The 24073-nt window shown below is 60.1% G+C and overlaps 2 protein-coding genes and 1 long non-coding RNA gene across 11 annotated transcripts; 2 read left to right on the top strand and 1 right to left on the bottom strand.

Moving 5' to 3' along the window:
• The first annotated feature begins 290 nt into the window (after nucleotides 1-290).
• Nucleotides 291-7589, top strand: NRBP2 (nuclear receptor binding protein 2). Of its 4 annotated transcripts, none has more exons than XM_025265593.2 (18): nucleotides 291-723; nucleotides 1183-1305; nucleotides 1373-1474; nucleotides 1574-1663; nucleotides 1816-1856; nucleotides 1959-2053; nucleotides 2200-2223; nucleotides 2294-2377; nucleotides 2449-2504; nucleotides 2599-2694; nucleotides 3635-3767; nucleotides 3883-3985; nucleotides 4086-4136; nucleotides 4219-4354; nucleotides 5257-5306; nucleotides 5418-5481; nucleotides 5586-5641; nucleotides 5733-7589. In XM_025265593.2, the coding sequence occupies exons 1-18, from the start codon at nucleotides 601-603 to the stop codon at nucleotides 6049-6051; spliced, it is 1746 nt and encodes a 581-aa protein (XP_025121378.1). In that variant the 5' UTR covers nucleotides 291-600; the 3' UTR covers nucleotides 6052-7589. The 4 variants fall into 4 exon arrangements, with proteins under 4 accessions (XP_025121378.1, XP_025121377.1, XP_006045244.1 ...); XM_006045182.3 differs by having other exon boundaries at nucleotides 293-723; nucleotides 5257-5310; nucleotides 5733-5945; XM_025265592.2 differs by having other exon boundaries at nucleotides 5257-5310; nucleotides 5586-7589.
• Nucleotides 7590-10533: 2944 nt separating this feature from the next.
• LOC123329358 lies at nucleotides 10534-11556 on the bottom strand. Its single transcript, XR_006544752.2, has 2 exons — nucleotides 11416-11556; nucleotides 10534-11217 (listed from the first exon to the last, which is right to left on the bottom strand). It is a non-coding gene; the product is annotated as an uncharacterized LOC123329358 (long non-coding RNA).
• On the top strand, nucleotides 11374-23781 carry PUF60 (poly(U) binding splicing factor 60). Of its 6 annotated transcripts, none has more exons than XM_006045177.3 (12): nucleotides 11374-11598; nucleotides 16221-16307; nucleotides 18489-18584; nucleotides 18696-18785; nucleotides 19638-19688; nucleotides 21650-21811; nucleotides 21882-21974; nucleotides 22080-22293; nucleotides 22383-22573; nucleotides 22707-22842; nucleotides 23031-23266; nucleotides 23345-23781. In XM_006045177.3, exons 1-12 carry the CDS (start codon nucleotides 11575-11577, stop codon nucleotides 23642-23644), a joined length of 1680 nt encoding a protein of 559 aa, XP_006045239.1. In that variant the 5' UTR covers nucleotides 11374-11574; the 3' UTR covers nucleotides 23645-23781. The 6 variants fall into 6 exon arrangements, with proteins under 6 accessions (XP_006045239.1, XP_006045238.1, XP_006045241.1 ...); XM_006045176.3 differs by having other exon boundaries at nucleotides 16218-16307; XM_006045179.3 differs by lacking the exon at nucleotides 19638-19688.
• Nucleotides 23782-24073: the final 292 nt, after the last annotated feature.

The raw sequence follows: 24073 nt of genomic DNA, 5'->3' as shown, positions 1-24073 counted from the left end.
AGAGCTGGGCAGGGCCAGTGAGCGCAGGCCAGCGCGCGTTCGGGGAGGCCCCGACGGACCTGGCCTCAGGCCGCCACGGAAACCCCCGCGCCCGGGTCGCCGGGCTAAGGCTGGTCCCTGGGCAGCCGAGAGCGGCGCGTCCCAGCAGAAGCCTGGCTGGGACACAGGCGGGCGGGGCCTCTGGAGGGGCGGGGCTGTGGGCTGGCGGGCGGGGCCTTAGGTGCAGTGGGCGGGGCCTTCGTGGGTGTGGCGGGGCGGGGCGGGGCATCGGGCGGGGCGGGGCTCCATGCGGTGGGGCACAGGGCTGGGACAGGTGGGGCTTCCGCGGGGTGCGGCGAGGGCCCTCTGCCTTGTGCGTGGAGCCTCCGCTTCGGCTCCGGCCCGGGGAGGCGGCTCCGGCGGGGCAGGCGGGCTCCACCCCCGGGCCGGCCGCGTGCCCGCGCCTCCCAATTCCCAGAACCAGGGTGGGGGCTCGAGGGGGTGGTGGCGGCAGCTCCGCTTCCAGCTGGGCGTCTGGGCGCGGGGCCAGGACGGGCGGAGAGCGGCGGCGGCGCTGGGCGGCGGATCGCGCGCAGGGCGGTGGCCTGGACCGGCCGAGCCATGGCGGCCCCGGAGCTGGTGCCGAGGCGGAGCCGGGAGCGGGAACGGGAGGACGAGAGTGAGGACGAGAGCGACATTCTGGAAGAGAGCCCGTGCGGCCGCTGGCAGAAGCGGCGGGAGCAGGTGGGCACAGCGGGGCGGAGCGGGTCGCCGCCCACCTCGGGTGGAGGGGGCCCTGGGGCCACGCGGGGCCGTGCGCACTCTGGGGGAGCCAGGAGGCCGGGAACCTGCCCGAACCCTCGCGCAGGCGGCCTCCTTCTCGATGCGCGCTCGTACTCCTTTAGCCTGGCCCCCACGCCCTGGTGAGAAACCCCTTCTTCCTTAAGGGCCAGTCTCTCAAGACCACCTCACCATGCCTCTGAGATCACCTGTTAGCCTCCTGGGAACCATCCTCAAAAAAACCCGAAGCATGCCCCAAATCCCCACAGCCCAGCCCCAGGATACCCCGCCTCTGCTCCTGGGTCCCCAGCTTCTCCCTGGAACACCAGTGCCTGCCTCACACCCTCCCGCTGGTGGATAGGATGTGACTGGGGACTGAGCCTCCCCCGACCACTTCACTCACGCCCCCCCCCCCACCCCCAGGTGAATCAGGGAAACATGCCGGGGGTCCAGAGCACATTCCTGGCCATGGACACTGAGGAGGGGGTGGAGGTGGTGTGGAACGAGCTGCACTTTGCTGACAGGAAGGCCTTCTTGGTCCACGAGGTAAGGCCCGCTGCCCCCCCCTGCCCACCCCCCGCTTCATCCTGGTGACTGCACCCCCCCTTCCCAGGAGAAGATCCAGACCATGTTTGAGCAGCTGGCGCTGGTAGACCACCCCAATATTGTCAAGCTGCATAAGTACTGGCTGGACGCCTCAGAGTCTCGAGCGCGGGTGAGCCCTTGGGCACGCCATGGGGTGGTGGGGCACTAGTGGGTGGGGTGGCTGTGGGCACCCACTGTTGGTGGAGCCCGTGAGTTTGCCGCCTCGCAGGTCATCTTCATCACAGAGTATGTGTCGTCAGGCAGCCTCAAGCAATTCCTCAAAAAGACCAAGAAGAACCACAAGGCCATGAATGCCAGGGTATGCAAGTGGGCTGGTGTGGGTCAGGGCCAGGCTGGGGTCCAGATGCTGTTGGGGACAGAGACGGTGAGGGGCACGGGGCAGGGCTGGGCCAGGCGGCCCAGGCCCAGCTGCCTTTCGGAGCCCACCTCATGGATTCCATCCACCGCCAGGCCTGGAAGCGCTGGTGCACACAGATCCTGTCTGCGCTCAGGTGAGGGCCTGGGCTTGCCTGAACGCCTGCCTGTGATCTCCCCCATCCACCCCACCTCCTGGCACCCCTGACCCAGCTCCACCGGCTCTCCCCTTCTCCCAGCTTCCTGCACGCCTGCAGCCCCCCAATCATCCATGGGAACCTGACCAGCGACACCATCTTCATCCAGCACAACGGCCTCATCAAGATTGGCTCCGGTGCTGGCGGGGAGGAGGGGGCGGCGAGGAGGAGAGGGTGGTGGGGAGGCTGGGCCGGGCGGGACCTGTTGGGAACACAGGGCTGATGACGCTGCGCGCCCTGTCACGTTGACACCTGCTCTTTCTCCCCGTGGGGACCGGCTCAGTGTGGCACCGGATCTTCTCCAACGGTGCGTGGGGACTCTGGGGGATGGGGGGCCATGGAGAGGCCCGGACTGCTCACCCCCTGCTTTCCCGTAGCACTCCCCGACGATCTTCGAAGTCCCATCCGTGTTGAGCGGGAGGAACCTCGGAACCTGCACTTCTTCCCACCAGAGTATGGAGGTGAATCCAGGAGGCCCCCACCCTGCCCCCTGCATCCGCCTTACCCGTCCTGACCTGCTCTCCCCTTTCAGAGGTTGCTGATGGCACTGCCGTGGACATCTTCTCCTTTGGGATGTGCGCACTAGAGGTACTAACCCAGTGTAGCCTGGGGCCCTCCTCCCAGCTAGCTCCCCTAACCCCACCCGTCCCTTCCCCCTGCCTGACCTTGCCCTGCCTCCTAGATGGCTGTGCTGGAGATCCAGGCCAATGGGGACACCCGGGTCACAGAGGAGGCCATCACTCGTGCCAGGCACTCGCTGAGTGACCCCAACATGCGGGTAAGCAGCTCGCCCTGCCCCTGTGAGTTGGCTGTCAGTGTTCCAGGCTGGGCAGTGAGGGGCCTCAGGCAGGCCTGCAGATGGCGCAGGTCAGAGCCAGGCTGCTGCACCAGCCCTTCCCCTGCAAGGCGGGCCTTACCAGGCAGGTGTGTTGCGGGGCAGACCTGATGGCATGAGGGCACATCCTGAGCACAGAGGTATGCTTTAAGTGTGGGTGCAGTGTTTATGCCAGTTTTATAAAGAAACAGGTTCAGAGAGCCTTTAGCGTGAATGGTGGAGCCAGTGTATGTCTAGGTCTGCCCAACTCCACGGCCCTGCCTGTAAGCTTTCAGGAGACTGGCTGAGAGGATCCCAGGGGGCAAGGTGGGGGGGTGCAGAGGGCATATGCTCGGAAGCTGCAGCCACAACCTCTGTGGCCAGACTTCAGCGACTACCTGGCTTAACCCATGGCCTCTGGGAGTGGTGGGGCCTGGGTGGGACTGAGACAGACATGGAGCCAGGATGGACCCAGAGGCAGTGAGGGCCTGGATGTGGGGCAAGGGAGGCACCCCTCAAGGCCATCTGCAGAGCCAGTCCTGACTTGCAGCACCAGAAGCAGGGCAGGCAGGTGGGCTCAGGCTGGGGCGCTCCGACTTCAGGGGCCCAGGCTGATCTGCCAGCGCTCTGCCCAGCCCTGGTCTGTCCTCAGCATGCAGTCTTCATCTGTCACTTGGGGATGACAGTGCCAGCCCCCCTCAGAAACTGGGGCGGGGGTGCCTACTGGAAGGAAAACACAGGCAGCTCTGGGCCCCGGGAAGACTCCACTGTCCTGTTTGAAGACCCAGGTCCTGGCCTGGCGGCTAACGGGATGCCTCTCCCTGTACCGGAAGCTGCATGAAGGCTCCCAGTGGCTTGGGGCCAGAGCAGAGAGGCTGCACCCACTTCTGCCCCCTCTCCGCAGGAGTTCATCCTCTCCTGCCTAGCCCGGGACCCTGCCCGCCGGCCCTCTGCCCACAACCTCCTCTTCCACCGCGTGCTGTTCGAGGTGCACTCGCTGAAGCTCCTGGCTGCCCACTGCTTCATCCAGCACCAGTGTGAGGGGCAGGTCGGCCTGGGGGTGGGCCAGGGCCTGGGGTCAGGCTGCAGAAGGAGGCCCGGCAGGACCCCATGCTTCAGGGCCCGCCGCCTGTGTGCTCCTGCGGCCCATAGACCTCATGCCTGAGAATGTGGTGGAGGAAAAGACCAAGGCAATGGACCCACACGCAGTCCTGGCGGAGATCCCCCGGCCCCCCTGGCCCCCACTGCAGTGGCGGTGAGTGACCTGCAGCCCAGAGGCCTCCCTGCTCCTCCCGGCCAGCCCAGCCCCACTGGCCGGGCCAGCCATCCTCACGTTCTTCTTACACCCACGCCAGGTACTCAGAAGTCTCCTGCTTAGAGCTTGACAAGTTCCTGGAGGACGTCAGGTGAGGGCTGGAGTGAGCCTAGGGAGGGGGCAACTGTCGGGCCTGAGACCCCAGCTGGCAGCACCCTGCACCGTGTCCCTAGGAATGGGATCTACCCGCTGATGAACTTCGCTGCTGCCCGGCCCCTGGGGCTGCCTCGTGTGCTGGCCCCACCCCCCGAGGAAGCCCCGAAGGCCAAGACCCCAACGCCAGAGCCTTTTGACTCAGAGACCAGAAAGGTAAGCTTCCACCCCTGCTGCACAGACCTGACCACCGCCCAGACAGGCTCCCTTACCAGGGGCTTCAAGTCTCCCGGGCCAGCTCTCCTCCCGACTGCTGGAGGCCAAGTCCTGCCTGATCACTCTGTGGAACCTGGGGGGCAGTAGTGCAAGCTGAGAGACCCCTCTCCCAGAAGCTCCGCAAGGAAAGGCTCCTGAAGGCCCTTGCCCCACACACGGCTCTGACCCACCTCCTTGGCCTGCGGATTCCCTGACATGTGTGCCCTGGTGTCTCCTCCAAGGCCCCCAGGCCCTGAGATTCCCCTGGCCCCTCCTGCAAGGCTCCCCCCTAGCCAGGGGACTCCTGGGCAGCCTCAGCCTCTCTGCCTCTCCATGTCCACACCCACCAGTTTCCAGAGGCCGTGGCTTCGGCCTTGGGTGTGTCTCTGTGGTTACTGCCCTGATCTGGGCTTCCTCTGTTCCCCACCGAGATGCTGCATCAGCCCCTTGCCCGGTCGTCTGCTGCTGGTTTCCCTCCACAATGCAGCCAGAATTCTTGTTCTGGATAGGGGGCACAGTTGGAGGTCCTCAGCCCCCGACTCTGAGGTCTGGTCTTGCTGGCATCCTGGGCTTCTGCTGTCCTGTCCCAGAGGACCTTGCTCTTCTTACCCTTCCCACAGCTTGTCTGGGTGTTCTCTCCACCTGTGAAACCATCCTAAAGCATCCTCCAGCTTCAGTATCTACCTCTCTGAAAGTTTCGGCAGGCTCCTAGCAGTGAGATGTGCTTTCTAGTTTGCCCTTAGAGATTTTTCCCATCTCTGGTCTTTACTACCCCTGCCCGGCCCCTTGAGGCAGCATCTGCGCTTGCTGCCAGAGGTTGAGGTCCAGCCTTTGAGTGACCTTGGCCTGTGTCTTCCCCGCAGGTGATCCAGATGCAGTGTAACCTGGAGAGGAGCGAGGACCAAGCGCGCTGGCACGTGAGCTTGGGGTGGGGGGGGGCTGCCGCCGGCAGAGATGCCTGATGCGGGAGGAGAGGGACCGGCCGACCCGAGCCCACCACACCCTCCTGCCTCCGCCTCCTCAGCTCACTCTGCTCCTGGTGCTGGAGGACCGGCTTCATCGGCAGCTCACCTATGACCTGCTCCCAAGTAGGCTGAGGGGTGGGGGCGGCGGTGGTGGGGGGAACCCCGGGCGGGGGCGGGGGTGGGCAGGCAGCGCTGCGGGTCTCATGCCCTGGCTTTCCTTGCCGCAGCTGACAGTGCCCAAGACCTGGCCGCCGAGCTGGTGCACTACGGCTTCGTCCACGAGGTGAGGTGTGCGGGCTGGGTGCGGCCAGTCTGGGAGGGCGGCAGGGTGGGCCGCGCCCCTCCGTCCCCCATGCCTCCCTCCCGTCTTGCAGGACGATCGGCCGAAGCTGGCCGCCTTCCTGGACAGCACCTTCCTCAAGTACCGTGGAGCTCAGCCATGACCTTGATTCGCACACCTCAGGGCCCCAAGCCCCCTGGAAGCCAACCTCTTGGCTCCCTGGGGAAGCTTGGCATTGGCCCCTGCAGTTGGGTGGGGAACCAGGGTCCCTGTCTGCCTGTGTGCCTGCTAGTGAGAACCTCCCCTCTCATAGCTCCCGCAGCCCTGGGGTGGGGCTGAGGGTGGCGGGGTCGGGCCCACCAGGGGTAAGGGAGCCGGTGCTGGGGGACTGGTTAGCTGCTGCGTGTCCTTAGGAGCAGGATGTCCCGTGCAGCCAGCTTCCACAATTTCCTGGCCGTGTGGTCACGGAGGGGCTGCTGCGTGGGGAACCACGCATAGTGCTGGGGGCTGAGGGGTGGGGGTCAGCCCTGGACAGCTGTGCACCCAGGCAAACGCTCCATTGCAAGTTGGTGCCACTGACCCACATGAGGAACCACCACCTTAAACTGATGGTAAAGCAGCTGCAAGTGACGGGCACCATGCTGGGCGAGGGGCATGGCCATGACCCAGAAGCTCGTGTGGCTCTTGCCCCCTGCCCCCCATCCAGGGCAGACCCACTTCCGGGCCCCTCTCTGGCTCCTGCAGCCCCCACAAAAAGCTGTTCTCTGTCCGCGTCCCCTGGCCGGAGTGGTCCATGTCAGATGCCCTCCCTGCTCCTCCCCAGCTCCCCCCTACTCGTGCTACCTCCCTGGGTCCTGGGGATATCAGCTCCCCCTCCATTTGCAAATGTAGTTAATCACTCTTGAACATTTAAAACCGCATGTATAAATTTAGCACATTCAGGTTTCTAAGTGTTTGAAATGTCAAACAAGAAAAGCCTACCACTGTATTAGTTCTCTGTTGTTGCTGTAGGTTTTTACCACAAACTCAGTGGCTTAAACCAACACATATTAGTTCTGTAGGTCAGAAATCTGGCGCAGATCCCATCAGACTAACAACAAGGTTTTGTCGCTCCTTTCTGGAGGTTCTTGGGGAGAAACCGTTTCCTACTCCTTCAGGTTGTTAGCCTTCAGGTGTCAGGAGCACGCGGGGCACTGGGCAGGAATTCAGTTCCTTGCAGTGATGGGGCCAAGGCTCCCATTCCCATGCTTGCTCCCATCCTCAGCTTCTGGAGGCTGCCAGATCCCTTGGCTAATGACCTCTTCCTCCACCTTCAAAGCCAGAAACATTGCATTGAGTCTTTCTCCTGAACTGTGTGTCTGGTTTTCTGCAGCCAGGAAAGCTTCATGTGGTTAGGTTGGGTCCACCTGGATAATCCGGGATAATCTCCCATCTCATGGTCCTTAATCTTAATCATATGTGCAAAATACTTTTCACCAAGTAAATAATATTCCCAGGTTCTGGGGGTTAGGACATGGAGATCTTTGTCATCCCACCTGCCACATTACCCCAACCAAAACCCCAAACCAACACCCCTTACCAAGACATGTCAGATACATTCCATGTAAAAATATGGTGAATCTCAAGTTATTTTAAATGTTCCAGTACTCTACAAAATTATTCAAGTTCTTAACACCTTTCAGTTTAAAGTTACGCTTTAAAATAACTTACACATCTACTTGGAAATCCTGATGCCAAGCTGTCTGATTCTGCATCGTCTGAAACAGTTGGGAGTGTCCAATGCATAACAGATTGTGCCAGAGATTAAACTGAACTCAAAAGGATCAGTACTAGCACTGCTCCATTTAATGTCTGTTGAGGTTTTCATTTTAACTTTTATCTCTTCAAAGTGACATACCTATTATTTTAAAAGTGGAATTTTTTTAGGCCGATAATAAATAACTAATAAATACGCTGTCTAACTCTGATTCTTTGCAAATTCAACTCTCTTAGCTGTTTCTTCAGGCATTTAAAATGCATGTTTCACAAGGACACGCACTCATGCTTTCGCTGCTTTTCATCAGTTTTTCTACATTATGTGTCACCTGCTGATGTCCTCTGGGGGGAAGGGAGGCCACTGGCCTCAGTCCCTTGACACAGCGCCATCTCAATGTGATGGGCACTATTACAGCTTCACTCCCACAGGTCTCAGCAGAGAACGGTGTCCTAGGAAAATATTTGCTTCTTTGCACAACTTTTTGTTTTCCCTGCAGTTAATCATTGCCTTTTGGGGGGCTTAGTTTTCCATACATGTCATTAATTCCTCCCTAGATTCTCCTGCAGAAGTGTGAACCTCCTCTCAAACTTGGGATTTGTTGCATAACTGCTGTTTCCATCTTTTCCTGGACCCCTCACCCTGCCACCTGCCCCGGCTGTGAGCATGGGCTACGACTTCAGCAGTGTCCTGGAGCACCTCCTTTCTCTCCGCTGGAGCCCATGATTTCCTCCTCCTTGATTCATTTACGGAGTCTGCAGCTTGCTGTCACTACTCTCTTAAAGTTGGGCTTCTAGTCCCAAGAATTCCCATGCCTTTCTGAGTTCTGACCTTTGCGATGTCTTCTCTCTGGATCTTTTCTTTACCTGAATGCTTTGGAAATTATCAACGATGTGTCCTGATGTTGTTCAGTCACTCAGTCTTGTCCGACTCTTTGTGACCCCATGGACTGCAGCATGCCAGGCCTCCCTGTCCATCACCATCTCCCAGAGTTTGCTCAAACTCATGCCCATCGAGTCACTGATGCCCTCCAATCATCTCATCTTCTGTCATCCCCTTCTCCTTCTGCCTTCAATCTTTCCCAGCATCAGGGTCTTTTCAAATGAGTCGGCTCTTTGCATCAGGTGGCCAAAGTATTGGAGCTTCAGCTTCAGCATCCGTCCCTCCAATGAATATCAGGACTGATTTCCTTTAGGATTGACTGGTTTGATCTCCTTGCTGCCCAAGGGACTCAAGAGTCTTCTTCAGCACCACAGTTCAAAGGCATCAGTTCTTTGGCGCTCAGCCTTTTTCATTGTCCAGCTCTCAGATCAGTACATGACTACTGGAAAAACCATAGCTTTGACTATATGGACCTTTGCAGGCAAAGTAACGTCTCTGCTTTTTAATACGCTGTCTAGGTTTGTCATTGCTTTTCTTCCAAGGAGCAAGCATCTTTTAATTTCACGGCTGCAGTCATTATCCAGTCCAGAGTGATTGTGGAGCCCAAGAAAATAGTCTGTCACTGTTTCCATTGTTTCCCCATCTATTTACCATGAAGTGATGGGACCGGATGCCATGATCTTAGTTTTTTGAACATTGAGTTTTAAGCCAGCTTTTTCACTCTCATCTTTCACCTTCAATTGAGAGGCTCTTTAATTCTTCTTCACTTTCTGCCATAAGGGTGGTGTCATCTGCATATCTGAGGTTCTGATGTAGACCTCTCGCTTTTCTTCCATTATTATTTTTTATTGAAGTATAGCAGTTTATAATGTTGTGTTAATTACTCCTTTACAGCAAAGTGGTTTTTTTTTTTCTGTATTCTCTTCCACTATGGTTTATCACTTGATATTGAATACGTTGATAGTTCTCTGTGCTCTGCAGTAAGAACTCAATATGACTTTCTCTTTCATCTGTTGTCCAGAGATCCCAACCTTTCAGTGCTAAGAAGTTTTCTTTGCTGTTTTGATTTCTCCCCTTCCCTTTTCTGGAATGCTTACTTAGATGTTGGACTTATTTTCTGAGAGGTTAGGGGCAGAGGCTCTGGAGCCACTCAGCTGCTTCTGAGACAGTGGTTCAGATTGCATGGGGGTGGTCATGAGCTTGCACAAGTTAACTGTGAAAAGGAACGAGAACAGTGCCCAGCACACTGGCACTCTGAACGCAGCAATGCCAGATTTCACAGGCAGAGCTGCACCAGGGAGTGGTGCTTTTGCCCCCTCTTCCAGTCCCAGCCCACCCTATTATGGAGGCCTCTGAGGCACCCGCTGGTTCTAGTACTGCAGAGTGCTGACGAGTGTGACACTACTCCATTGTCTGTTTTCTAGCTATATGGTTTCATTGTTATACGTTCTGGAAGATTTCAACTTTATCTTGCAACTTATCTGTTTAACTGTTCCTTTTCCTCTCATATTTTTCATTTGCAACTGCTTTCTCACTGGCTGAATGTTTTTTTTTTACAGCATCTTGTTCATGTACTTTGATGCAACATCCTATATCTCTAAGGATATGGTTTTAGCTTTTCTTTTTTCTTTCCTCTCTGGCCTGCTCTATTGGCTCTATTCCTTCTGAGTCCCTTTTCCTTTTCCAGTTTTCCTCTCCCTCAGGTGTCTGGTGTTCCTGGGTTGCCTTGGCGCTTATTGCCTTGTGAGCTTTGAGGTCAAGGATGGAGCCGGGTCATTCTCTTCCCCACCTCTCAACGGCCAGTCTAGTGTGTGTGTGTGTGTGTGTGTGTTGGGAGATCCTGCAGAGACAGGCTCTTCTCTCTGAGGATTGTGAGTGGCACATGATTGGGGAGCCAGGGGTGGAGGTGGCAGAAAGGCAGGAATCTCATGTATTCCCCCACTTTCAGAACAGGCAGGCCCTCCAAGTGTGCCTCTGCTGGAGCTCACCTCTCAGTCGCTGCCAGGAGGGCCAGAGCTCTTATCTCCTCCTTGTCATGACTGCACTCACATGAACCATCTCTTGGACCTCGACCTCCAGGATGCTAAAGCAGCCCCTGTTGTCCACCTTCCTCCAGCTCCACAACATTCCACCTCTTTGTCTTTGGGGGTTTCTGGCTTTATAAAGGTGGTGCAACCTTCCCAGGTGGTGCTAGGGGTAAAGAATCTGCCTGCCAATGCAGGAGACACGAGATATGAGTTCGATCCCTGGGTTGGGAAGATCCCCTGGAGTAGGAAATGGCAACCCACTCCAGTATTCTTGCCTGAAGAATCCCATGGACACAGGAGACTGGTGGACTACAGTCCATAGGGTCGCAGAGTTGGACATGACTGAACGAAGCACTCTTTCTTATCATTTTAGAGGAAAGGTAAATGAGTAAAATATTGTCGTGTTTAATCAGGGTGTCTGTATTTCACATTAAGCCTCCCAGGGTTGAGAGGAGACCTGCCTCCTTGGGGAAGACACTTTGCTACCTCAGGCAGGCTGAAGTTGCTAAGCTGACAACGTCAGGGCCTGAGCTTCTCTGAGTGAGGGTCTTGGGACTGGGTGTGGCATGCAATAAACGTCGAGGGCAGCTCAACGCCAGGGATGGACACCTGGAACTTTATAGTTCAGAACTAAGGGGACTGAGTGCATACCCTTCCCAGGGGATTGGTTCGGAAGCCTGTCTCTTGGGTTGCAGTTCTACAGACTGTTACGTCGGTGGCTCTAGGACGCTATCAGTTTTGGAAAGAGAAAATGCGACCATAACAGGGAACACACCATGCATTGGTAGGCGCATTCAGAGATACGATGCAAAGAGGAATTTCGAAATCTGAGTCCGAAAAAAGGCGATTCTTGGTCGCAGTTTTCAACCGCAGCTCTAAAGAGAATCCGGCCATCTGTGCCCGGCCTCAGGGTTTTCCTGCAAAGGAGACAGAGAAACCTAGCAGCGAAGGAAAAGCGGCCGCGAGAGGCGAGGGGAGGGGCGACCTAGGACGCTAACAGGCCGGCGGAGGGCGGTGCTAGCGGCAGGCGGAGGCGGGGCGGTCGCGCGCGCCACCGCCCCGCCCCCGCCCCTTCCGCGCGCCCTTCCCGGAGCGTTAACTGTTCCTCCCCGCACCGGAAGCGCGTTCCTTTTTCCTTCCACGTCGCTGGGGAAAGGGCCTTTAATCGCGAGAGTTCCGTTCTCTGGAGAGCGCCTCCGCCGGCGCCTAGATCGCGCGAGACCGCGGAAGGAACCGAAGCGTGTGGCGCGCGCGGCGGCCGCGACGGGCACAAGATGGCGACGGCGACCATAGCGCTAGTAAGTGAGACCCCGGTGACCGCGGGCCGCCGCTCAGACCGCGGGAGCAGATTGTTGGCCCGGCCAGGGCGCCGAGGGTCCCTCGGGGACGTAGCGGCCGCTCCGGAGCCCAGCGCGAGCTTCTGCGGCCTTCGGTCGCGCGAGGCGGGGGCGGGGCGGGCGCGAGGGGAGGGGGGCCGGCCTGCGGCCGCAGCTTCCGGCCCGCAGACTACAACTTCCGGCAGCCGGCGCGGGAGCACCTGGCGCGGCTGTGACCCGTGGTGCGGCTGGGATTGACCGGGGTTGGGGGGTGCCCGTGCCGTGTGGCGACCCGGGTCTCTTCGCGGTGCGGTCGGGCGGGGCCAGACGGTAGTCGTTCCCCTCTGCCCACGTTGTGAGCCTGTATCCCAGACTTGAAGGCGGAGCACCGTGGAACCGTGGCATCTCCCCCTCCAGCGTGTAGGGGCCGCAGGGCGGGCCTGTAGGACGGGATCGGGCCTGTTGAGGAGGGAGGCTTTCGCTTCTTGAGTACAGAGCTGTGAACGGGCTCTCTGCTGATGTCCAGCGGAGAAGAGGTCTCCAGCCAGCAGGGATTCCGTCCTGCAACCCCTACTCAGGAAGGGAAGACGAGGCCTCTCATTACATCTCTCGTTGCACGTATCCTGAGCAGTCATATTGTCCCAAGCGCTATGCGAGGGCTTGGGGGAGCAGTAGGGAACGAAAGACAGTCTTGCCCTGTTCCGCCGTCTGCTGGGCGCTGGAGACCAGTTTCCACTCAGGGTGCCTGAGGTGTTAGGGCGCGTAAAGGCATCTTTCCTGCCTTGCTTAGTGCTCAGCCACATGGAGCGCTAAGCACAGATGGACAGCCTCTCCTCACACAGCACTTCTTGGGGAAGTCTCTCTTCACTCTTCCTCCTCCCAGACTTGTGCCACTGAGTCCCCTCACAGACCCTCACAGGGAACTTCACCCCTTTATTTACCTACCCCTCCCCAGCTCAGTCTAATGGATGGGGTTTGTGTGAGAGGCGTGTGGCTGGAGGTTGGACTGATGGGGGAGATCTGAGGGTCAGCGGGCGTACTTAGGCTGCCTCCCTCAGGCTCTGATGGCCACAGAGGGGGCGAACCTGCCTCACTGGGGCAGAAGCGGACTCCCAGTGAGAAGGCGGCCCCAGGCTCTGAGGGGGGCCCACGCTGTGTGAGTCTCAGATTTGGCTAACTTCACTGACTTCCTTGTGCCATATCCTGCTTCCTGCTGAAGCCACAGGAGCAACCACCTTTGTGACAGGGGCATTAGAGAGAAGAGAGTTGAAGGTGGAGGCCTTGGTGACTGTCTAAGTCACCAGAGTTTTAAGATGATGGAGAGGGAGGCTTGAAGACAAGGACCAAAACTCCTGGGGAGGTGTAGAAGGAGCAGAGACCAGTGAGAGTGGAGGCCTCGTGTCCCCGAGCACCCGCAGACCTGCATCAGCACCACACCCCAGCCTTGCTCAGGGGCGCCCAGCTCAGCTGTGGCAGGGCCAGACCTGGTGGTGTCACAGTGGGGCTGGGTGTGTGCACTGGGTCTGGACCTTGGAAGCTGGGCTTTTCAACAAGGGTCTTCACTGCCCGTCTGAATCCTTTTCAGGAGGTTGATGCTGCTGCTGCTAAGTCACTTTAGTCGTGTCTGACTCTGTGCGACCCCATAGACGGCAGCCCACCAGGCTCCTCTGTCCCTGGGATTCTCCAGACAAGAATACTGGAATGGGTTGCCATTTCTTTCTCCACTGCACGCATGCATGCTAAGTCGCTTCAGTCATGTCCGACTCTGTGCAACCCTATGGACAGCAGCTCTTTGGGCTCTGTCCACAGGATTCTCTAGGCAAGAATACTGGAGTGGGTTGCCATTTCCTTGTCCACAGGAGTTTAATGAATGTATGTTAACATGCATATACAAACTGTAAAGGCCCAGACTTACCTTATCAGCTTGTGGGAATGAGGTCCAGTCTGTGGCCTAACACATTCCTCCTCTAACCTTTCAAATGAATAGGTTTCTAGAAGAGGCACCAGTTCCCTGCAGTGCTGCAGGGGCATAGCAAAAGCTTCTCCATCTTCTGGTTTGTGCCTGCTGAAGAGTGCTGGTTTGCTGCCCTAAGCTGTGGCTTTGGCTGTTGTGGGAGGTGGGGTGAGTGGCACTGGACTTGGTGGACAGTGATCTCGGGGGGAAGAACCCAGGAAGATACAGAAGAGCCTCTTCTAACTTTTGTATGCCTTCCGCCTGGTCACTGCAGAAACAGGCCACGGGCCCTTCCTCTGATACCTGGGCTCACTCCTACTTGGGACCATCGTCCTAGGAGTTCGATCTGGCAAAAGCACTGGCCTCCCTCACCTTCCCAGAGGTGAAGGTGCTTGTTTTTCTCCTGTGGGTCCCAGCCTGCCTGTCACCTCACCGAGAAGCTGTCTCTGCTGCTGTGGCCTCGGGGCCCTCATACTCCCTCTCTCCAACCCTGTGCTTGGTTTTCTCCTTCGGGCTTGTGCTACAGAAATAACCTCGTGTCGGTGCTGGCTAGCATGTCTCTTGTCTTGCTTTTCGTGCATCCGCAGTGCCCCGCACAGAACCTGCCCGCGCTGTGGATAGCAGGGCGCCACGTGAAGGGTACTGACCAGATGGGAGGCAGCGTCCTGCACGAGTCCTGCTGTGGGGACTTGACTCTGGATGTTGTAATAATACAAAAAAAAAAAATCACTGAAACCTGTGGATTGCTGGCCATGTGCAGGAATTGCCTTATGTATTGTAAATGGAGTTGGCCAGAGTTGGCCACTCGCTGAATCTTCCTGCCTGCCCCAGGAGACAGGCCTAATGAGCCTGAAGCTGGAGGTGTTAAGTAATTACTTGATTTTTCTGGTTTTCTAATGGAAATGATTCTTTTGCCCTGGGCTATTGATTAGTGGCAGTGCAGGGGTTTGGGCCCCGGAATCTTGGGGCTGCACTGCACCCCACCCCACCACACACACCGTGTACACCCCCGCACTGCACACACGCTCCCCCACCCCACATACACCCACCAGAGGGAGTTTGCACCCCTCGAGGCGCTGCTGCCTGCTGCTGGGGTGCTTTGTGACTGTGGCCTGCTGTGGTCACGGCTGGAGGATAGCGTAAGACTAGCTGTAATGATGAAGGGCAGTTCCCTCTAAGCTTTCTTAGCATCTGCTTAGAAAAGAGCCCTAGGCTCTGTGGGACTGGGGACGTTGTTTCTGCCGTGAATTCCCTGGGGTCGGCTGTCCTTTGTGAGTCCTGGGTGGACTGAATTTCCCTGCAAAGCCTCTTCTGAGCCATCTCTGGTCTCAGCATTGTCCTAGTTCCTGTTGGCTGCTGCACTTATTTGGGTGAGTGGGAAATCATCTGTACATGTGCCCTCAAGTTGATCTAATTCACAGGGGTCAAGAGGTTAGATTACATGCCCAGACCTGAAGTTACCTCTTCTTGGGGTTTTGCAAGGCAGCCTCTGCTCTGGTGTGTTCTGGGGGCTGCCAGGGCACTTGGAGCACAGCCAGACCCTCTCCCCAGATGCCAAGCACCCACTGGGTAGCACCTCTATCAGAAGGGCCCCCCTTTCCTTTGTCTCTCACTGGAGCATGGTTTCATGGCTCACAGCAGTGATCCACTTTCAGAGGGGTTCCAGGGAAGGAGCAGCGCTGGGTGGGCCACAGCTTCCACGCCCACTGGTCACATCTCTAGTGCAGTTAGGCTTGTGCTGCTGTCTTTCCTTTGAGGCTGGAGCACCTGAGACATAGTCTGGCCAGGTCAGCCCAGCGTCTTTGGCTTTGTGCTTAGCGCCTTGAGGGTGGGCAGGGCTCTCGCCCCAGGCTGTCGTCCTAGATGTGTGTGGGTCTTACGCTTGAGTTGGGAGTGGGTTCCTGCTCTGTGACTTCTGAGATGGTGGGGAAGTCTCAGGGCCCTTCCACTAAGACCCTGACTTCCATGATGTTGCCCACCTTCTGCCATTGGGCTGGCTTCACACCAAGTGCTCTTTGGCTCCTCGAGATGTGGCCAAACTCTCACCTGCCCTGAGTTAGACAGCCCTGGACAGTGTGTAGGGGGTGGAGGCATAGGGGAGCCTACAGAGGCAGCCCTGCTGCCCGGCCTGCCAGTCAGAGCCATCTTCAGGAGGGGCCTCGGGACCAAGACTGAGGTGTGGGCTGGCCCAGTGTGTGTGCAGGCTGCTAGCGAGGTGCCTCTGTCTGCCTCAAGGGGAGAGGGCCACTTGTGGTCCTGGTCGTCTTTTCCTGTGTGGCCAGAGGGCTGCTTTTGACCCAGGAGCGAGTGCCTTTTGTTGAGCGGGGCCCAGGAGCACAGCTCAGCTCTCCACACTATCTCTTTCTGAGGACTTACTGCCAGCCTGGGGCTGCCCCAGCCTCTGCTCTGGTTTCTCCTGGCCAGCCCTTTGGGCCTGGGCTCTGGGCAGCGGCAGGTGTGCTGGAGGAGCGGAGCGGGCAGGGTGAGGCGTGGAGGGGCAGCTGCAGGAAGCCCCAGGGCCAGGTCAGAGCTCTGACTGGCTCCTTGCTGGTCCTCGCAGAGTCCAGCTCTTAACCAGGGAAGACAAGCGAGGGCCCGGGCGGCTGGGTCTGCGAATGTTGTCACACCGTCTCCTTCCTGCCTGCAGCAGGTCAATGGCCAGCAAGGAGGGGGGTCCGAGCCGGCAGCAGCGGCGGCGGCAGTGGTGGCAGCGGGAGACAAATGGAAACCTCCACAGGTACTGCCCTTAAGCGTTCTTGCCCTCAGGCCCGCCCGCCCGCCCGCCTGCCTGCCCGCCCGCCCGCCTGCCCGCCTGCCTGCCTGCGCGTCCCTGGCCCCAGAGAAACCTGGCTGGGGGGTGGGAGCGGGAGGAGCCCCGGGGACTCTGCCTTCTGGGCAGAGACCCTGCCCTGCCCCCTTGCCACCCAGCCTCCCTCCTGGCTCCAGCTGCCTCCTCTCTGCATCCACTTGGCGTCCTCGCCTCACGTGTCTTCAGATCCCGGGCAGATGGTGGCTGTGGTCAGGTGGGCCCGAACCTCGGGCGGTGCGTGCCTTTCCCTGCTGGTGTCACACAGGAGGGTGGACGTGTCGTTCAGAATGTGCAGGGTGGTGTTAAGAGCCAGAAATAGAGTTTCCCTTCAGATCTCTAAGTAAAACATGAACGCCAACCACTCTGCAGGTCAGAGCACAGGTCTGGGGCCTCGACTTCAGCGTTGGCCTGGAGGGTCTCAGCCAGTGCTGATCGCCAGACCCGTGGGGTGGGGGTGGAGCGCTGGGCCTTGCTGTCTTCGGATAAGAAGGTTCTTTATGCTTCTGCATGGCAGTGCCTGCCTCCAGAGGACTGGGCAGGACCTCAGCAGGGTGGCCTGTGTGGGCTGTTGGGGCCGGGTGCCCAGCTTGCCTGGGGAGGGCTGTGGTATGCAGCCTGGATCCTGGGAAGCTATGGGGGCTGAAGCTGATGGGCAGGGGGGCCAGGGTGTCCCTCTAGCCAGCCCTTCCCGATCTGGCTGGCTATGTAGCCAGCCATTGGTTGGTAGGAGAAGGGCTTTTTGTTTCTCAAGACAAAGAGGAGATTGAGAAGTTTCTGAGGGGCTGAGAGGGGCTGGCATTGATCACCATGGTGACGGCCTGCTCTGGAGCCGTGGCCCCGGCCCTCGTCCTCTTTTCCCACTGAGGAGAACTGGGCTCGGGGCTGGCGGGCAGGCCGAGAGGACCGCCGTGCAGGAGCCAGACTGCACTGCCAGAGGAGGGGCTGCCAGAGCTTCCCGCCCTTTGACCCTGTGCTAGAAACCTAGCACTGCAGCTGGTCAGGAGGGTGCTTCTTGGGGTCTGGGTCGCCAGCCCCTTCCTGCCGCCTTTGTGCCTCTCTCTCTGGTTGCCCGTCACTCCTGTGCTGGGGGCCTGCCTCTCGTCCCTGCTGTCCTCCCGAAGCTTCACGCTGGGGTTGGAGAATCCCCAGTCCGGACGGTTGCTAGCCACCCAGCGCCTGGTGACTGGGCAGGTGTGCTCCGAGCCCCCGCACACACGCTCCTGCCACTCCCACGGCTGTGTCCTTCCCCTGCCAGCAGCTTAGAAATGCCTTTCAGCAGAGGGCATACCTGCACTCCTCGTAGCACCCGCCCTGGCCCCGCAGCGGGCTGGGCCTGCCACTGTCAGAGCATCTCCTCGTTCCTGTGCTCACCCAGCGTGTTGGCGGGTGTCCATTTCTGTTCCCTCACGGTGGGCCTGTTTCTGGCTTCTCTTGCCAGGGTGCTAAGCATAGCCCAGGGAGAAGTTTGGTGAGGTGGGCTGGGAGAGCAAGTCCAGGTCTCCAGATGGTGTGCAGGGCTGGGGGTGGGGCACCGCCTGCAGCTGTCCTGGGAGGGTGGCGCCTCCCAGACTTGCTGTTTTGAGTGGTCCCTAGAACTGGTCCTGAGCAGGGAAGCTGAGTCTGTGGCTGTGAGATGATGTTGGGGGCCTGGGTGCCAGGCAGCCCAAGAGCGGGGCATCCCAGAACATTCAGAGAGCCCTGGCCCTCCCCTTGTCTGGGAGGCCAGTGCCAGCCAGCTCTCCTGTGCAACTTGAGCCTGAGGTTCTGGGGTCGGGCTTGCCATGAGGGCTGGGCTCCTCTGACTGCTCATTGCTTGTCTTGGTGACTCCAGAGGGGCCTGGGTCCTGCAGCTGCTCTGGGTGGGCCAAGGACCCCATCGTGCCTGTCTGTTTTGGTGTGTGTCTTACCAGTGGGTCCTGGAGGAGACAGGTCTGGGACAGCACTGGGCTGTTGGACCCATGTCCGCCCCAGGCGGGAGACAGTCTGTCCCTGGGGACGGGCTGAGCTGCAGGCCACGCGCAGTGGTCGGGTAGAGGGCGGGGTGGGCCTGGGGCCATGGGAGGGCCGTCGGGGACTTGCTCTCAGCCATCTCCCTGCTCCCGTCTGCAGGGGACAGACTCCATCAAGATGGAGAACGGGCAGGGCACAGCCGCGAAGCTGGGACTGCCTCCCTTGACGCCCGAGCAGCAGGAGGCCCTCCAGAAGGTGAGCGCGTCCCTCCTGGGGCTCCGCGGCAGGGGATGCCTTTGGGGGCGGTGGAAGGCCCATCTCCCCACAGGCGGGCCCCCCAGTGCTCCTCACTGCCTTCTCTCGCAGGCCAAGAAGTACGCCATGGAGCAGAGCATCAAGAGCGTGCTGGTGAAGCAGACCATCGCCCACCAGCAGCAGCAGCTTACCAATCTGCAGGTGAGCCACCCTCCCGCCCCCACCCCGCCGCTGCTCTCCTACTCGTGCCTGCGGCCATCCCCGCGAGGTGTTGTGGTGCTCCGTTTCTCAAGGACTCCTTGGGACCCCCGGGTTCCTCCCTAAGGCACGAGTGGCCCAGCCCTACCCACCTATTGAGAGCCCACGGCCCCTGCCAACCCTCTTCTGTAGCCCTGCACCCCTGCCCTTCCCCAGTAGGCTCCTCTTCTCGGACTTCAGACTGTGGCCTTGGGTCACCCCCGAGCCGTGTGCCCAGCTGCGAGGCTGATGGTGTAGCCCCGAGGGGCGTTTCTCCCCACCCCCACGGCCTCGGATAAGAGCGGTCAGGCCCCCGCCCCTGCAGTGAGTCCAGTCCAGCGGCTCAGGGCCCAGGATTGAGAGGACAGGCTGGGGACGCCTCCCCAGGGCCCTGCTCTAGGCTTATGGCCAGAGGCAGCCATGGCCATGGGGGAAGAGGACAGGGTGAAGCCGACAGGCCTGGGCCTCGAGCCTCCCGCACCCCGCCCAGCCCGCAAAACGTTCACGCTGCCAGGGGTGCCTGGCTCTTGACTGTGCTCCGTCCGCTCCTCCCCTCCCTCCCCCTCCTCCTCCTCCTCCTGCTCCTCCCCCTTCCTTCTTGCCCCTGCCGGCCAGGCTGCGGGGCGGGGCACCTGGGGCTCTGAGGCCCCCCTGGGCAGGTGCCGGTGGCCAGCCAGGTGCCCGGCAGTGTGGGAAGGCAGGCGGGCCTCCTGGCAGGGCGGGGACTCCGGGCCTTGCCGCTGTCTGCGTGAGGTGTGACGAGAGCGGAGACTGCTCGGCTCCAACAGACTGAACTCTGTCTTTACTGTCTTTCAGATGGCAGCAGTGACAATGGGCTTTGGAGATCCTCTCTCACCTTTGCAATCGGTCAATAGACATGCTCACTTCTTCCGGGGCTCATGTCCTTAGTCAGGGCTAGAGGGGGGCAGTGCGCCCATGTGCTGGGGACCTTGCTCCCCGTGGCCGGCCCTGCCCGCCAGCTCAGGACGCGCGCAGCAGAGCGCCAGGCGCGGCGGGGCCAGTGGTGTGGGGGGCACCCACCCCGGGACCGCCCCTGGGGAGGCCTGCATCTGCTCTGAGGGCCCGCCTTAAAACTAACCGGCCAGGTAACTGCAGAGGGCAGCCGGCCAGGAGGGCAGCTGCCCGCGCCAGGCCCCCCGCACCCATGCCGCCTGCACACATCGGGTGTGCCACCAGGCCTCCAGCTCCGCCGGGCACCAGGCTGCTCGGGCTCCTGGCTGGGGTCAGGCGCCCGAGGAGAGAAGGGTCTTAACTCACGGCCCCATCAAACCCTGGAGGGGGGATGGGGGAAGGGGGTGGGGGCTGGGGGGACCCACGTGAAGGAGAGAGGGAAGGAGCAGGATTGGGCCGCACCCTGGCTGTCAGCAAGGGGCGGAGTCCACGTGGGCAGGGAGCAGGTGGTGGCTGTGGCCCCGGCTGCTGTCAGCAGAGGAATGTGGGGAGGAGATGCCCCTCCCGCCCCCAGAGGCAGGCTGAGGAGGAGGCCAGGCCCCTCTGGGAGTCTGAGGGGGAAACGTGGCCTTCCCAGGGGCCGTCCCTGAGCGTGAGTTCTCACAGGGGACACGCGGTCCTGTCCTCAGGGGCCAGACAGACCCCGTGTCCTCTCTAGGGAGCGTCTGTCTGTGGGAGCAGGTCAGGCAGGGGACTCTGGGCACCCCCACTGTTGGGGAGCCCACACTGAAGAGGAGAGATGCTCCTATCCTGGAGAACTTTGACCCCAGGGGCAGCTGGTCTCACATCTGGGGCATCTGGCGCAAGAGGGGACATAAGTGTTGGGGGGGGGGACAGTCCTTGATCTCGACAGGAAGCCTGTGGCCTCTTTGTTGGGAGCATAGTTTGAGGAGGGGGTCCTGTCTGGGGGCCATGAGCCTTATTTTTAGGCTCCTCTTGGCAGGATGTGGGGGCCTGGCCAGTTGGCAGTTGGCCTAGACCAGTTGGCATATCTGAAAAAAGAAACTGGCCTCTGGTTATGGGGAACCTCAGGAGGGTGTGGGGGTCCCCCGCTGAGGGGCTGGAGCCAGGGCCCATCTCCTTGGCCTGCCCTGGGCCTTTGGTCTCCCCCCAGTGCCCCATGGCGAGTGGCTCTGGAGCGCTGCCCGTGAGGCCTGTTATCTGAGGTGGCCGGGTGGGAGTGTCTCCTCGAGCGACTGGGGGCCCCAGCATGGAGGCGGTGGCGCCCACCCGCACAGACCCCGGGGCGTCTCCTCTCGGTGGCTCCGCTCCCTCGTGAGGCTCCCAGGGACCAGCAGCCCTTTCTATGAGGGTTCAAGGCGATGGGGCTGCGCGAGCGGTGCTGCCAGTCTTCTCTCCGGGGAGTCCCTGACTGGGCTCCTGACCTCCTCCCTGGGGTCTCTTCTGGGCAGTAGCTGCCCCGTCTTTGCCCCCTCTCTTGCCTCACACCAGCGTCCCTGCAGCCTGGCGGCTCCCCCTTCCCTCTCTATCTGAGTGCATGGCCAGGACCCTGAGAGGACCTCCCAGCCCGCCCAGGTGCCCGGCCCCAGAGTGGAGGGCTTGCAGCCCTGCCTTCCGACCAGCTGTCAGCTGTGCTGTCAGTCTGCCCGGGACCTGGGTGGGCCAGGGTGTGTCCGTTTCCTGCCTTCAGGCCTAACTTTCCTTCCTGGGCTGGGGTCTTGCCGACCCCCGCCACCCTGACTGCAGGGGCAGATCCTGCACCACACCACCGCGTGGGGAGCCCTCCCCACAGCGGAGCAGGAGGGGGAGGGGTGGGCCAGGAGGGGAAGGGGCTGCCCAGCGTCTCGCCACCCCTCACAGGCCAGTGGCTCTGTCTCCCCTTGTTCCTGCTCCAGATGGCGGCTCAGCGGCAGCGGGCACTGGCCATCATGTGCCGGGTCTACGTGGGCTCCATCTACTACGAGCTAGGGGAGGACACCATCCGCCAGGCATTCGCCCCCTTTGGGCCTATCAAGAGCATCGACATGTCCTGGGACTCCGTCACCATGAAGCACAAGGTGAGGGTCCGTCTGCCACCTCGCCCCAGCTCTGCACTCTCCTGGCCTAACTGCACGTTCCTATGTCCAGGGCTTTGCGTTTGTGGAGTATGAGGTCCCAGAAGCCGCCCAGCTGGCCTTGGAGCAGATGAATTCCGTGATGCTGGGAGGCAGGAACATCAAGGTGAGGGCTGGGGAGGGGACCTTGGGGCCAGTGTGCAGTGTGTTCTGTGTCCGGATAGCCAGCCTAGACTGACTGGGGGCTCTTTGTCTCCTGTCTCTACCCCAGGTGGGCAGACCCAGCAACATAGGGCAGGCTCAGCCCATCATAGACCAGCTGGCCGAGGAGGCGCGAGCCTTCAACCGCATCTACGTGGCTTCCGTGCACCAGGACCTCTCGGATGATGACATCAAGAGTGTGTTTGAGGCCTTTGGCAAGATCAAATCCTGCACGCTGGCTCGGGACCCCACGACTGGCAAGCACAAGGGCTATGGCTTCATTGGTGAGTTTGGGAAGGTGGGGGTGGGGTGAAGCCCCCTCCCCCCACACCCCAGCCCCAAGGCTGGCCCTCACTGCGCTCCTGCTCTGCAGAATATGAGAAAGCCCAATCGTCCCAGGATGCCGTGTCTTCCATGAACCTTTTTGATCTGGGGGGCCAGTACTTGCGGGTGGGCAAGGCTGTCACACCCCCTATGCCCCTGCTTACACCGGCCACACCTGGAGGCCTCCCGCCGGCTGCTGCCGTGGCCGCAGCTGCAGCCACAGCCAAGATTACAGCTCAGGTAAGGAATGGTGCCATTGTGTGGTTCAGTAGTGGGCACTGGGACCACTGGTCCTGTGGGGACTGGCCCTTTTATGGTCTTGAGTGGAGGCACCCAGATCCAGGACTAAGCGTGGTGGCCTTCTTGGTTGCAGGAAGCAGTGGCTGGAGCAGCAGTACTGGGTACCCTAGCCACTCCTGGACTGGTGTCCCCTGCACTGACTCTGGCCCAGCCCCTGGGGGCTCTACCCCAGGCCGTCATGGCTGCCCAGGCCCCAGGAGTCATCACAGGTGAGCCTGGGTGGGTCAAGGTTTCCCTCCTTCCACTGCTGCTCTTCTGGGCCTGATGCCTTCAGCTGTCCTTAACGAGCTTCTTCGCCCCCTGGGCCCCCTGCGCCCCAGGGCAGTTCAGCCATGCTCTTTCCTGGGAATGGAGGGAGGTGGGGGGAGTGACTGCTGACTCGGTGGGTTTGCTGCAGGTGTGACCCCGGCTCGGCCTCCCATTCCGGTCACCATCCCCTCTGTGGGTGTGGTGAATCCCATCCTGGCCAGCCCTCCGACACTTGGTCTCCTGGAGCCCAAGAAGGAGAAGGAGGAGGAAGAGCTGTTTCCCGAGTCGGAGCGGCCGGAGATGCTGAGTGAGCAGGAGCACATGAGCATCTCAGGAAGCAGCGCCCGCCACATGGTGATGCAGAAGCTCCTCCGCAAGCAGGAGGTGGGCCACCGGGGCCGGTGGGGCCGGGCGGGGTGGGGCGGTCCAGCCAGCCACAGCTCTCAGCTGTCCCCCCCACAGTCCACAGTGATGGTTCTGCGCAACATGGTGGACCCCAAGGACATCGACGATGACCTGGAAGGGGAGGTGACTGAGGAGTGTGGCAAGTTTGGTGCTGTCAACCGTGTCATCATCTACCAAGAGAAACAGGGCGAGGAAGAGGACGCGGAGATCATTGTCAAGATTTTTGTGGAGTTTTCCGTAGCCTCTGAGACTCACAAGGCCATCCAGGCCCTCAATGGGCGCTGGTTTGCTGGCCGCAAGGTGGTGGCTGAAGTGTATGACCAGGAGCGTTTTGATAACAGTGACCTCTCTGCATGACCTCGGCCCCGTTCCCTGGACTCGCACTTTTTCCTTGTTTCCTCTGGGTTTTATAGAGTGATTCAATGGTATCTCGGGCCCGGCCGCCCAGCCTGTGGATAAACGTGCAGGTGCTGCTGGCCCTGACCGTCCCTGTCTGACAGTAGTCTTGTGCTTATTGGCTCCCGGGGCGGGGGTGCGGGTGCGGGGCAGGGCGAGCACCCAGGCAGCGCAGAGGCAGCGAGCCTTGTTGGTCAGAGACCTGAATACCGCAAAGGAAGGCATTTGCCGGGGTCAGCAGGAGTTGCTTGGTTCTTTGGTGCCCGCACGGGGTGGCGGTGAACCTTGGGGGTGGCCTTCCTGCTGTGCGGGGCTCTACTGTCACATGCTCAGGTAGTGTTGCAAGAAGGCTGACCCAGAGTCTCCGAAGTCCTAGGACACACGCAGTCC

The sequence above is a fragment of the Bubalus bubalis genome, chromosome 15, assembly GCF_019923935.1.
Source record: "Bubalus bubalis isolate 160015118507 breed Murrah chromosome 15, NDDB_SH_1, whole genome shotgun sequence".
Lineage (NCBI taxonomy): Eukaryota > Metazoa > Chordata > Mammalia > Artiodactyla > Bovidae > Bubalus > Bubalus bubalis.
Note: the sequence above shows the minus strand (reverse complement) of the source record. Positions and strands in the feature narration are given on the sequence as shown.

Bases quoted from the DNA above. Each gene is read 5' to 3' on its own strand.
- PUF60 (XM_006045176.3), top strand. From the start codon at position 11,575: ATGGCGACGGCGACCATAGCGCTA. The intron at 16,308-18,488 runs GTACTGCCCTTA...TCCCGTCTGCAG, and splicing joins ACAAATGGAAACCTCCACAG to GGGACAGACTCCATCAAGAT. The intron at 22,843-23,030 runs GTGAGCCTGGGT...GGTTTGCTGCAG, and splicing joins GGCCCCAGGAGTCATCACAG to GTGTGACCCCGGCTCGGCCT.
- NRBP2 (XM_025265592.2), top strand. From the start codon at position 601: ATGGCGGCCCCGGAGCTGGTGCCGAGGCGGAGCCGGGAGCGGGAACGG. The intron at 1,475-1,573 runs GTGAGCCCTTGG...GCCGCCTCGCAG, and splicing joins CCTCAGAGTCTCGAGCGCGG to GTCATCTTCATCACAGAGTA. The intron at 4,137-4,218 runs GTGAGGGCTGGA...CCGTGTCCCTAG, and splicing joins AAGTTCCTGGAGGACGTCAG to GAATGGGATCTACCCGCTGA.